Raw genomic sequence first — 14,534 nt, forward strand, 5'->3', positions numbered from 1 at the left:
TACCCAGAGGGGCTGCAGAGCTGCCATCCTTGGAAGTCTCAAGACAGGAGCTAGACAAGGCCATGGCTGACCCAGTCTGATTTTGGCAATAACAACCCTACAACAAGCAGAAGGCCAAACTCGAGGACCTCCAGAGTCCCCAGCAAACAAAATTCCTGATATTGCATTCATAGGTCACAGAGGACCTGTAATTATACAGCACTAAAACTGCAAGGAAAATAATGAGACTCCATTAGTGACTCTGGAGTTCTGAAACACTTCCACAGTGCTTCATTCTCTGTTCAGAAATTTACTCTCTGCATGACCTTGCATGAGTAGCAAGTCTGTTCTCCATGGATTCCAGATCCCCATCTGTAATTGCAGCCCTACTTGTCTCCTACCCAGGCAGTTGTGGGGAGAGTATTACTTGCAGAGCCTTGGAATCACTAAGAAACTAAATATTCCTTATGCAACACACTAGCAGCACATTCCTAACCCACTCCAGCAAGCTGTGCATGTTATAATTTTTTTTTTTTGTTTTGCTTTTTTAAAGTCGGTGAGCAAGAAACGTGGGTTGAGAATAAAGTCCATTACGTGGCTGTTTCCCACACACTTGAGGATCCAGGAGCACAAAAGCAGAGGTTGTTCTGCAAAACTCGTTAGCATTTCAAGCTATTTCACCAAAATCAAATCTAAATCCAAGCTCAAAGCTTCCATTTCTCCTCCCACTGCAGACACAGCCAAAACTGCACCTCGCCCTGAGGTTTCTGTGTAACCAGCAGGGTTCCTGAAATCAGCAATGTAAAAGCTGCTGCTGTTCTTTTATCAGAGGCCTCCAGCCTATTAAGAGGCGGATCAATAACAGAAAGAATTCTGCGAACTCGAGCGCTGACATACCAACTTTTCCTGCTAAAGAGAATAGGCCAAAGGGAAAAAGAAGTGTCACGTTCTAGATCTTGCCACACACACTAAGAGCTAGTGAAAGTCAGACAAGAAATACACTTTTTACAAGTCTGTAGCTGATATGCAGACCTGGGAGAAAAGCAGCAAAACGGTTTTCAGGGTTTGCATTCGCTTTGGACATTTACTAGAGGATGCTTCTGAAAGGGAGAAATATCAGCAAGATGAATAGCAGCAGGACTACACTGCAGAACTCTCCAGTTGAAAAGAATCTCTATCAGGTTTCAAAAGGAATGAGGAATTAGCTCCAACAAACAAAAGAAAGGTGCAAAGTATCCTACCGTCCAAATCAAGAGACCAAAAGCAACTAATTGTTCAAGTTTTCTAAAATGCCACTAGCCAATGCTCTTAGCATCCACAAAAACATTTTAGGACACAAATTTTCTAATCAACGAGACTTTCTGATGCAAGAACTCCATCCTGTACTGTCTCATTCACTGTGCATACAACCCTCCCCCAATACAAAAAGCCTAAAAAAGGGAAAAAATACAGACTAGACTTTTCTTCGGTTTTCACCATGACAGACACAGCCTCTACTGATTCGAGAGACAGCAATCTATTTTTAACATCCCCTTAAAAAAAAAATAAAATTTAAAAAACACCACACCCCAACTGCCTCTGCCCTTTAACAGCAGAACTGGGAATGAGAAACAGTGACTATCTTTTGAGAACGCTAGAATTCCTATTTACTGTAATGGAAGTGTAAGATACAATCCCCTGTGCTAAAGAGGAATATTACTAAACATTACTCTGAATCACTAATTTACAGAGTCATTTATATCTAAACTCCCATGCTCAACTACATGCAAGAGTGTTTTCAAGCGTCTAGTGCTGAAAAGCTAGAACAGCTGATATTACCCTGGTGCCAGCTGAAGATTATTTCTGCACCTTCTAAAAAGGAAAATTAAAAAACCCTCCACAGATCAGTAAAGATGGGTGGCACTTTGTGTTATTTCTGTACCATATACAGCCTGCTGACAGAGGGAGAGCAGATGTTAGCATGACTGCAGTGCCAGCGTGAAGCACTCCAGCAAGAAATGAAAAGTTTCCAAAGTTCTCTAAAGTACTGGTGAAGATCTAATGCTCTACTTTCTATTTAGTGTCAACTACCTACAGACTCATTAGCTAATGATTTGCAGTGGATAGTTTAATTAACAAAACCTGCAAAAGCGGATCCCTCGGAGTGTGTGTGTCTACATAAAAAAGGCTGTTCTGTAAAGCAACTCAATAACCTTGCAAAAATAAATGAAACAAAAATGTGCCACAGCAAGTGCTGTAACAGGGCTACAAAGGTGTCCTGCAATGCCCTTTAAGTGCACCAGCAGATATAAACAGCACAAGGAAACTTCTGCAGTGAAAAAATAATAATGAAGGAAATAAGCAATCCATTGAGCAAGATGCAGGGAGAGAATCAGAAGTAATCAGCATGGAAGGTGACAAGGGAGACTTAATACTATAATTATTAACAGACTAATTTGTCTCAGGAGGAAAACTGCAAGAACCAACAAACGGTCAAAACAACTTTAAAGGTCTGGCTCAAAATTCAGGTTATTAATAATTTCTTCAGATACCAGTGTGGGACAAATCAAAACAGCGACATGGAGAATAGGAGTTGGTAGGCAAAAAATAGCATTGACACTAAAACAAAATGGAGCAGGAAAAGAAAGTAATTCTCAAACATTCAGGAGATTTTATGGACCTTTAACAGGGCATAAGAAGGATGAAAGTTTATCCTAAACTAGGTAAGACAGTCAAATCTCCTTGGATTTTTCTGCTGTTGTTTTGTTTGCTTGTTGACAGAAAAGTTGACCAATGTACATATAATGGAGCAGCAATGCCAGCTCTGAAAACGGAGATGGAGATGCAAAACTTTGCATCCTAAAGTTTGGAGAAAAAGGCTTTTTTTTTTTGCATCTGGTAACTTGTGTACCGCATTAATAACTGAGTAGATACAGAAGATAGTCAAGACTGTCAGAGAGGAAAAAGGCTATGTTCTGCTTTTCTATCTTGGCAAGAATTCTCCTTAATATTTAGAGATTGTTGTATCAGGAAGAGAAATTAGACACACAGTATGGGATTTCTAATACAATCTGTTGGTCTAACTGTTCCCATTGTAGTCAATATTAAAATTCCCACTGACTACACTGCCGATAGAATTAGGTCAACAATGACCATTTTGAAAAGCCATATAATTATCAGAGCCAGCACCAGTAAGCCATGCAAGTTCGTAAGAATCAAATTATATCAGACCAAGCCAATTGTTCCATATTTTCAGTATTTCATTGTTTCATGCAATTCAATTTAAAATGCTAAATAAATCAATTTCTATTGCAAGAGGTTAGACACTTACATACAATGGAAATGGTAAATAATTGGTTAAGTGGCATCTACTTATATCCTTAAGGGTTGGCACTGGATTCAGTTGCACCATCTTGATGTAACAGAAAAAAACCAGTAACATTTTCTCAGTACTTCAAACATTAAAAAATTGATAGCAAGTAAGTAGAGACACTTAAGACTGCAGGAGGTTACTGCAGAAGAGATAGCACAGAGGGCAGGAGTAGCACGAAGATCATATCAGGAGCTCAGACGAGATTATCAGATAATGCAAATTTACTGGGCTTTAGAAGTAGGTCACGTCTGACCTCAGGTCCTCTAAAGAGGGTACCTGGAGGACATCATACTAAACTGGCCATACTACTTCACAGGATTCACTGCTGATTTAGATGAAAACCAGATGACATTTATCCTGAGAAGGATGTACTCACAGGAGCTGCATAGGACTACAAGATGAAGTACGTACTATGTTTTATAAAGGGTACAGAAGTAGGAAAATTGGTGAGGGGAACATTACACTTTCTCGTGATTCTAAGAACATGTCGATCACTTTCCAGCACCATCTTGATGAGTAAAGGACATACAGTGTTGGGAACACTATGATAGAAAGTTAACTGCTAGCCTTACAACTGAGAGGAGCAGCAAATACCAGAAGATACTAAAAATACAGGTTCCATCCAGTACATGCTACTTTACTCACAGTTCTTAATTCTTGGAGAAGTTGTAAACGCAACCCAGGAAAAGGGGTTTGAGGACAAGAGTATCTCACCTAAAAACAGGATTATGTTTAAGAGAAAAGATTCAAGACAACTGATTTATCTCTGAGCAGGGATTTTTTTCACAATTAGATACAAATAAGCATGTCAGGAGCACTGTTATCAAAAAGGGTACAAGTAATTGACATCCACAGACATTAAAACAACGAAAACACTGATTTAAAAGAATCATATTCTGGTAAAAATGAAAGGTATAAATATAAATTTATCTACCCATATTTGAAGGATATGACCATTACTGAAGGATAAGTACTTAAGGCAGAACAGAAAACAACAAGAAACAAGAAAATTTAAGTTAAAAAAAAAAAAAAAAAAAAAAGCGCATTATCTGCTACAAAAAAGCCTTTCCTGGTACTAAATATATTAGGACCAGGGAGCAACCTCCAAGTATTACACTGGAAGGCAAACAAAATTGAAAAATAAAAATATTAGAGAAACTGCAAAGAGCAATGCTGCCCAGCTGGACAGACAGGAACTAGAAGAACAGATTTTTAACATAGCTACTTAATACAGTAATAGATAAAGAAGTTAGGTAAGTCACCCAAGACATGGTGCCTTTCTGTCTTCCTTTGTTCTACTGAAGGCTAAAATACCAGTCTTTCACTAGCAGCTTTTTCAAGGGAACATCACAGAAAACGTATATCTATTTATCAGCTAAAACTTCCAATAAAAGAGCAGACCGCTGAGTTACTAATGGCTCTCCTGACCAGAGGGAAACAAACCCCCCAGCCTTGATTACCTCTCAGAGGGCTGTTCAGGGGAAAATGTATTTACAAGATTAAAAATGGCACTTCAGAAGATCAAGTGTTTCAGGAGAAGCATCACATAAGAGAGGATTTATCACCTGGTCAAGAGAAAGAGCAGCACTTGCCTGTTAAATGCCAAGGATTAATTGCTTCAGAGAAAGACTGATTTGGAACCAGAATGAAGCACTCACTCTTATCTAGGCGCAGTATCCAGTTATCTCTATTTTAATCACCTCACTGTGTGGTGGGCTCACAAAATGATGACACATTTTAGAATAAGACTGATACACTCCAAAGCTACAGCGAATCATTAGAAAACAGAAACATTGGAGGCCAGAAGAAGGTAGAGAATCCCTACTCCCCAGCCTAGACCTGGTACATGAGTATTAAGGAAACCACTGTATTCAGTGTTTTATAAAAAAAGAAGAGAAGGGCATCCAGCACTACAACGACCCTTCCTTTGAGACCCGTTAATGAGCCATTTTCAAGCATTCATCCAAATGTGAGCACGACTAGGAAAAACATCACTATGGGTAATTCTAATCACCTTGAAACTTCACAACTGGTGCTCATGGAACACAATTTGTAGTGCAAACATACAACTGGCTGCCCCACCAGGGTTCAATTCTGGAATAAAATGTCAAAACTCAGCACCAACTTTTATCTTTCTCCCCACCCCACCCCCGCCCCAATATATTGCACTGTTATGCTACTACTTTTCTAAGAAACAGAAATGAAAACATAACTTCACAAACAACCCTAGCTTGTTAGACCTACAGGCTTGAAGAACGCTAACCACTGCCTGCCCTGCCTGGCCAGCAATGAACTAGTAACAGCTTGCTTCCTAATCACTCTCATTAACACCAGACATCACCCACTAGGTGACCCTAGTTTGATTTAGAGTTTCGCAGACACCAAATAAAAGCAGAAGGAAAACAATGAACACAGTTCATAAGTAGCAGAAAAACTCAGATGTACCATCTTGACATCAAAACTGTTTCTACAAGCCCAGGCAATCAACAGTATGGAATATGATGTGAGCTTTTCTGGCAACTGTCATCTTTCAAAAGGCGCTCGTTCTTTCACCACCCTGCTATGAAGACACTTGCCTTGCTGGAATGTGACTTAATGGTAAAACAACATTATGCTGGAGAGAGTAGCAATATCCTGCAGTACTGCTGCAAGGAAATAGTCATTGCCTGTCACTGCATCCAGGCAGTATTATTAGACATTAAGACCAAGATAAGGGGAATATAAAAGACTGTCACAAAAGATAAAGATAAAAAGAATAAGGAAAATGAAGCTGCAGGCTACTATGAGTAGATCACAAGCCAAGCTTAGACTCTCACTAATCATTGAAAAATTGAAGTTCAAAGAGCAGATTCAATATCATTCCCATTCATCCAGGACTTGTTAGCATTCTTTGCCTGCAACTATGTTTAAGATGATGAATATAATTAACATAAATTGCTATGTATCTGGAAGCAACAGTGCTAACTGCTCCAGAAACCTGTAACAGAGAAGAAAAAGAACAGAAAGTGATGACCAAGTTCCACAAAATTCAGGTCTGCCTTGAAAGGCAGTTTTGAGAAGGTCCATATTCATCAACAACAATGACACAGAGCCATATAAGCCAATAAAGAGAGGCAGAAGAAACAGCATCAAAACCACAGATAAAGGGGCTCTGGGAAGAAAACAACAAAGGCAGGTATGTACAACAAATAACAATCCTACTTTTAGTATCTTTATCTGAAGTCAAATAACAAATTGCTAACGAGATTATTATTTGTAGCTGCTCAAGTAAGCGAAACAGATAACAACCTGTCCCATCTAAGAATTCAAGAAAGAAATTGTTGCTTTTTCTGCAGTATACTGATGTGTCATGGATCCTAAAAATCCATTTCCATCAGCATTTAAGTGACATAAAGTGCCCACATAGATTCTCACATCTCCTATAATGTCTTTTGTTAACCACAAATATAAACATCAGGATGGTAAGGAGAAAAATGAAAAAAACCAGCCTAACTGCTTTTAGAAACCTTGCGGTTTGGATATGCTACCTTTCTACCACTACATCAAAAGTCTACAACTGACCAAGTCATCTCTCTTACCCACCTTCACTATGCCCTATCAGAACTTAGCACTTGGCATCCCATCCATCCTGAGGTGTCAGCTTAAGCTATAGTCACCCTACGGAGTAAACCTCCTCCCTTACCTCTAGGATTCCCTACACTTCTCTCTCCACAATGACAGAATTTGTCTCACTGTTCTGGAGCTGTAGATCAAAAGCTCCATACTTATTTCAAGTCTCACAAAAAACTTTAATCATTCCAATCTCTTCTTTCTCCTGCCAAGAAAACCTGGCTCCTATTTGAAGGAGTTTCTTTTGCAGAAGTTGAAGGTTGTCATAGGAAGGAAAAAACATTCTGAAATACATGAATGCAGAGCGAACAGCTGGGAAGGAGGGCAGCAAAGACCAAGACTGTCTGTACAAAGAGTCCGAGTTCTACCCATGGGCTCTTAGTAGTTGGTGTGCTAAGGGAAAACAGCAGGTGCATTGTGAATTGATTGCATTTCTGCAGATTAGTGCTCCCATTGCTCTCTGTCTGCAGCAAACAATGATATAGAGTCAGACTGAAAAGGTAGAGACTGGATTTAAACATGAGCATAGAATTCCTTCGCAGGGGTAAGGAAGAAGTTATTTCAGTAACTGGTAATCTCCAACCCCTCCCTCCCCTCACTCAAACTTTCCAAAATCTCTTTCTGTCTCTGCCATTAAGCAAACCACATGCTTATTCTCACCCTGACACACAACTCCCTCCCCGATACCCACTTTCACCATTCCACTTGAGAAGCAACAGGGTGAACAGAATCCCAAACCAAACCTACCACCAAGTGCACACTACTAAGTAACCACACCGCCACAGCCATTGTCTCCCCTTCTCTTGCATAATGTTGGCTCAGACACAATTGCTTCCAGCCAGTTCCTAAGTAATATTTTCAGGTACCAATGCACAAGTAAAGGTTCTTAAAGAAGCTAACAGGAAAAGATGCTTTAAATGAAGACATTCCAAAAGATGGGTGACTGCCTGGATGTCTTGCATGAATGTCTAATCAGCCATGCACTTTTCTCCTTAATACATAAAAAAGTTAAACCAAAATGCCAGCTTGAAGTAGAGCACCAACTACAACACAAAACAGACTCCCAAGCCAAACAGTTCACCTATAGGAGAGGCCAAAAAGAATCTACCATACTACTCTCCAAAAACAATGAAAATAATATTGAAGAAACTGTAAGTGAGACTTACAGCTTTAATGCAGTGGCAGTCAGCTGGCAGGTTGTGATCTCAGAGTCTTTTAAGGCAAGAGGCTACTGGAGGAACTTAGATTTGGCAGTTCTTGCCATGACAGTGTCAATAAAGCAACCAAAAATGGCAGAAGACAGACATGGCAGATACTCGTGTATCTTATGCACTTATGAAGAGACCCCTGGAAGATGCCCATCGGAGAAACCATAAGTCTTGGTCCAGAACATGCCTTAAACTAAAGAACTTTCAGGTTGACAAATAAAGCCAAATAATGTCACCCTGAATCTCATAAGCTTTCCATAAGTGATTCATCCTCTCTGCAAAGCAAGAGCCTGGTTCCACAAAATGCCCATTATGGTCTCAGTAAACCAGTGCCTACTGTGCTCATGTTCTCTGTCTGGGTGCCCAGCGGTGCCTCAAAATAAATTAACAAGATGAAGCACCAAAACAAGATTTCAGGCCTTTGAGGTAAAGCCCTTCTTGTTGTAGAGACACAATAAAGACCTTCCTAGTCTGTGACAATGGCACAACTGAATGGATCCACCCCAGCACAGGTCCTCCTGGGAGGAAGGAAAAAGGAGAGGACAGAAAAGGGGAAAAGCAGCAGACATCAAAGGAGTGTAATCTCCAAGATCCTTCATATCTATAGTCTAGCAGGCAGCCCACTCTAAAAAGACGACATCTCAAAAGCAGACAGAGGATTCAGCCACAATCACACCTTTAGCCTTGGCTTGAAAGCCTTTATAGAACTGTAGCGAAGGATTTGAGCAAGGCTTTCAGACAGTGAGCTGGCACACTGTCCTATATATCTGCTTTTCAGTCTGACAGATAAAACGAACCTGTATTTGTGTATTTGTTCCCACACTTACCACACACAAAAAGGGACATAGATGGCCAGGATTCATCTGCAGAAACACCTTCACATTCTGATTATGGTGACAGATTCAGAATTACACATGAAAAAAATTAGCTCGTGCTATCCACGGAGTCCTAGAAGCACCACTCAGAGTCTCCAGCATCAGAGCTGTTCTAGACTAAAGGAAGTCTCTACAAGAGACCCAGTCAAACTTGTTGAAGTCAAAAGAAAAGATAGTTCAGCTCCAAAAATCTAAATTTACTATGTGATCCAAACATAGGACACTCAAAAAAGACCCTGAAATTAGAAAGTTCACCATCTATGACTTGTCTATGAAGAATCTATTTTTACCAGTTATGCTGAAAGAGTAAAGTCACCTTATTCTCCATTCGGAGATTCTTATCGCAGAATACAAGAAGCCTTTTCATTTTAGCTTAGGATTCTGCTAAAGCTAACCCTAAAACCCACTCATATCAATTTATCTGCTAATAACCTAATATTACAATCTGTATATATATTACAAACTGTATTAAATGCTTTCATGCAGACATGACTAAGTTTACAGTTGTCAGTTGTATTCAATAAGCAGTAAGATGACAACAGTGACACATTAAACACAGGCAGTGCATGTAGAGAGATAACATCTTATTAGACCAAATAACAAGTTATAGCTTGTGTGTCCCTCCTCCCCTGTCCATAAAAGCTGGTGTAAGAGAAGGATATTACTAATACCTATAAAAACACTCTACTTCACATTCTTACACCAACCCTACTGCTATTGCTGTCACAAACTAAATGTATTTATATATGAATTCAAATGAGATTCTGGAGAAACTGCATGGAGAAAATGATACCATTAGATGGACACGCAGGAGGAGATGCTTTAGCTTAAATTTAGAGACCATATGTACACAGGTGAGAATAATACTGATAACACACTGATGATTTAGTTGTTGCTAAGCAGCGTTATACTAAGTCAAGCACTTTTCAGCTTTTCGACTGCCCTACCAGCGGAGGCTGGGAGTGCACAAGAAGCTGGGAGGGGACACAGCCAGGACAGCTGACCCAAATGAGCCAAAGGGGTATTCCATTCCACGTGTTGTCATGCCCAGTATATAAACTGGGGGGAGCTGGCCGGGGAGCACTGCGACTCAGGGACGGGCTGTGCATCGGTCAGCGGGTGGTGAGCAATTGTATTGTGCATCACTTGTTTTGTATATTCTATTATTATTATTATTCCTTCTTTTTCTGTCCTATTAAACTGTCTTTATCTCAACCAATGAGTTTTACTTCCCACCCACCCCCAATTCTCTCCACCATCCCATGGGGATGGGGGGAAGTGAGCAAGTGGCTGTGTGGTGTTTAATTGCCAGCTGGGGTTAAACCACAACACCAAGGAAGGCTTGTCTTCCAGGCACCGTGCACAAGCACAGGGCTCGCTCCTTGCCCAGAGCTCTATGTAGAGTAAAACCAACTGGTGTTTAATGCCCCCTACATCTGTCTCCTGATCTCTAGGAAAATCAAAGAAGAAAGAATATTTACCAATTACATTAACCAGTTTAGAAAGATAAAGCATCAAGGCAATTTGCTATGGCTTTTACATTAAAAAAATTCACTGGATTCCAAGAGAAAAGCATGAGCTGCAGACAGCTAGACACAGTAGCAACTTTCTGTCCTACCTCAGATCTGGAGAAGCAGGGAGCATCTAGATCAGAGCAAGAAAGAAATACACAAATAAATACACAACTCTTCTCAGGTGAGCAAGCAAAGAAGGAGAGATACAGGAGCCAAAAGGAGACACAAGAACTCTGTGTAAGAGATGTATTTGTGAAGTGTCAGCAGAATAAATCAAATGAGTCACGGGACAAGTTCCAGCTCTAAGGACGCCCGCACATCAGCTCCCTCTAATCAGCCAGGAAAAATAATGAAGCAGAGAAGGAAAGAGACAGCATGTCTTGAATGCACAGACCAGAATTCAATATGAAGTATTCAACCAACAAATTCAGCCACTGCACAGTAAGGAATAAACACTTCTTTTTGCTCAGTATGAAGTGAAAGACAACCTTAGCATGGCTGATTGAATTGTTTCCCTGACTGGGTGCTCTTACTGTGTGAACATTATCTGCAGGGGAACACACTTCTCTGCAGGCATTGCCTGGCTCTGTGAATTAAGAACTTACTTACCATCTTTTATTTTCCCAGCAGAACAAGCTGCCCCAGACAAATGAAATGGAATAATGGAAACATTAAGGTCTATGCTTGCGATGCACCCGCCTCACAAAATGGGCCCAGCAGCCACCATATTTCTACTCTTCCAGACCACGAAGCTTCTTGGGAAAAGCTAGTAGGCAGTTACTCTTCTCCATTCTCTTCCCTCATTTACATCTTACACAAACAAGGCCACAATGACAGGGTAAGATGTTCACTCACCCTGTACTTCTGAGCATTTAATTGCTGGAGCATGAAATGACAGCTTCACAGAACAACATTCTAGGGAAAAAAAAGTCTACCACCACTTAAAAAGTCAGAAAGGGATTAATATCTTGCTTTTCTGGGAATAGCTAGTGTTACCAGTGTCCTTCATAAAGGGACTTCACCCTGACACAAAGGACACGGAGCTTTAACAACATGCCATCTCGAGTATGTGCCACTGCAGCAAGTGAACATGAAAGTTATGATAGTATCGAATTTAACAGCATCCTCTGCTGGCAGCAGCAACATAAAAGCCCAGGTTTTTGAGGAGTTCACAGCTCCCATCAAACATACCTCCCTACTACACTACCACCATAGACTACTTCTATGACCATGCTCAGAATCATCCTATGTTTTAATCACAATATATACAAAGGGGAAAAAAAATTCAGTGAAATACTTAAGAGTACCGAGCGAAAATCCCATATTTAAAAGGAAATTACTCAAGACAGACTAGAAAGGTCATATTCTCTTTTCTTCTAAAATGGATTTTAATCCTAAATTCCTGAGCTTTTGGTCTCCGTGCTATCTAAACAATCCATTACTATACTTCCATTTATTGGAAAGGGTTTGCAATAAATTTGTTTGCTGGGATTACACTGGCTATCACTAGAAGTCCAAAAGTAGATGCTGGAGAGCAGACTTTAAAAGTTTGTCAGGAGAACCACGCAGAAGGAAATACAGTGGTTTATAGGAGTGCTCTTCTAAGGTTAGGATGCAGAGTCATTTCTCACTGACACAAGAGGGCATTTGCTCTCCTTACAGGAAACTAAGCCTTAACTTAACACAGATTCACTATCACCAAGTCTTCCAAAAAAACAATCCCAGGAACTTCAGCTAATTTGACAAAGTTGTGCAGACAGAGCAAGTAAAAGTAACAGAACATGTCTGGCTGCTTCCTACAGCCTTAGACCAAAGAACTAAGTCCTGCAAAACCTCTTAGTGGTTCCTGTTCTGTCTCAAGATTTGAAGGCTCTCATGAACTCTTGGCTCCTCATCTGTTCCACGGGAGAGAAAGATCTCCTTTTCTTTATCTAACCAGTCTTTTAAATCTGGCTGAGATAGCCTGATGCGTTGACGGTAGCCTAAAGCATCCTTAATTTTCATAACAGAAATGACAAGAGCTATCTGTAGCAATCACTGCTCTAATTATTGATTGAATGACTTAACCTGTTCCTACAGGAAGCCTGAGATGTCCTTGATTGGTAAACAGTAGGAAGCCACAAAGCAGTTTTGTGCCAACAACAGACTCAAGCAAGAGGGCAAGGCAGCATGCACACTTACTCAAAATCTTCAAATTCCAGATCGTTTCCCTCTACAGATGGGCTTGAGTTCTCCGAAGTGGAAGAAGAGGAGGAGGAAGAACGGAGACGGTTTTGTTGGTATCGCATAGAGCGTTGTCGAATACTGTCCCTTCGGGAAAGATACTGGATCATCCTCTGAGCATAATATGCAGCAGGAGACAACCTGAGCAAGAGAGAGATATACAGACACTCATTACACAAGTATAGAGTGACAGCCAGTCCTATTTTTCCTTATAAGCTCCAAAGTGCCAGGACGGTAACAACATATCACAAAACTGGCTGTTTGCATATTATCCAGGAGCAGGACAGAGTAAATAAAAAAAGCAAGCAGAAGTAATTTTCCCTTTCTTTATATGCTAAACTCCCATGTGATTCCCTTGTTGTGCAAACAGAAGCACTACACAGTACCTATAGACAAAAAGCTCATCCACAGCAGCTTCTCAGGACTCTTTGGAACTCATTATTTCATTTATTACCAGTTCACACAACTAACTCCAGCAAGCATTCCTGAATAAGAATCAAGCCCACTCCCAATGCGAACTCTGCTTGCAATGCCAAACAGCAGCAGTGTTCAAATAAACATTGAAGGAAGGTGCTGTTGTTTTGAGGGTACTTATGGAGCACCATAAAGTATCAAGCAGGGGTAAAAAACATTTAACAACTTTAACTACTTTGTAATCCAAATGGTATGTATTTAATATAGTAACAATTTCATCAGAACCACTAGATGTATGTTAAGAGGAGCATTAAAAGCCTTGCATCCCACCTGAAAGGAAAACCTTCCTCTGCAATTAATTCTTTAATTCTCTTATGCGTAACTTGGCCTTTGTTTGCATCAGCTATCACACACCAGTATTACCCCCTTCCTTGAGGCTAGACAGATAAAAACCGCTCTCTTTTCCTACCCTGCATATATCCACAGCTCCTGGCACATGCTTTCTGTGACACAGTTACTCAGTATTAAAGTTCAGACACCTCAGGTGCTTGAATAATCATTTCTTTAGCCTTATTTGGATTAGACTTGAACCCTAATTTGGGGGGAGGAGGGGAGATGACAACACCACCCCCGCCCCGAAGTAATTCGACATTAAGATGTCTATTCCTTTAACTTCTAGCTTCTTCCCACTGCGCCCCATTCCATACATGTGTTTGATTTTCTTTTTATTAAATTCAAGTTACCAGACTGGTTCTTCCCAGGGTCACGAAAATACAATCACATTTCCTGCAAAGGCACCACAGGCAAGAGACCGATAATGGAGAGCAGCCTAATTTTTAATCTACAAATGGAAGCGTGAACAGCTTTAAACAAAGAAAAATAAAACAAAAAACTCAAAAGAACAGTCTAGAGATTAAAATATACTTATTTGCAATCACAAAGAGAGGTGGCTTATCTGCCTTATAGGAATGCTACCCATCTTCAGAACAGAGTTTCAAGCTAAATTCATTTACAGTGGACCTCACCATCAGCCACGAAGACTCTTAAGGATACATTTAACTTTATAGCGACCAACACCACACGGTTTCACTGTGTTACAATACAACCAGCAACAAAACCACAACTCCATTAATAATCTATGATAATATGACTGTTAGAAGACTTTTTTTTTTTTCTCCCTTCCAGAGCTGTGCTGATTCTATGGCAACGTACTGGGAATAAGATTTTGCTTATATATGGGTAAGTTTCACATCCACAAAAGCATGAGAAGCAAACCATCAGACTAGGTCTGATAAAGTACTCTGCTACTATCCCTGAAGTCATATTTCAGTAGAAAACTACATTTAATAGTGTTTCTAGA

The 14,534-nt window shown here is 40.2% G+C and overlaps 1 protein-coding gene across 7 annotated transcripts in view; it reads right to left on the bottom strand.

Moving 5' to 3' along the window:
* AMBRA1 (autophagy and beclin 1 regulator 1) overlaps positions 1-14,534 on the bottom strand; it is a 135,036-nt gene that overhangs the window by 82,021 nt on the left and 38,481 nt on the right. For all 7 annotated transcript variants that reach the window (XM_049825698.1, XM_049825693.1, XM_049825691.1 and 4 more), the window contains one exon: positions 12,719-12,901. In XM_049825698.1, coding sequence (XP_049681655.1) covers positions 12,719-12,901 — 183 coding nt within the window. The remainder of the gene's footprint in view (positions 1-12,718; positions 12,902-14,534) is intronic.

This window comes from Accipiter gentilis, chromosome 22, assembly GCF_929443795.1.
Source record: "Accipiter gentilis chromosome 22, bAccGen1.1, whole genome shotgun sequence".
Taxonomy (NCBI): Eukaryota; Metazoa; Chordata; class Aves; order Accipitriformes; family Accipitridae; genus Astur; species Astur gentilis.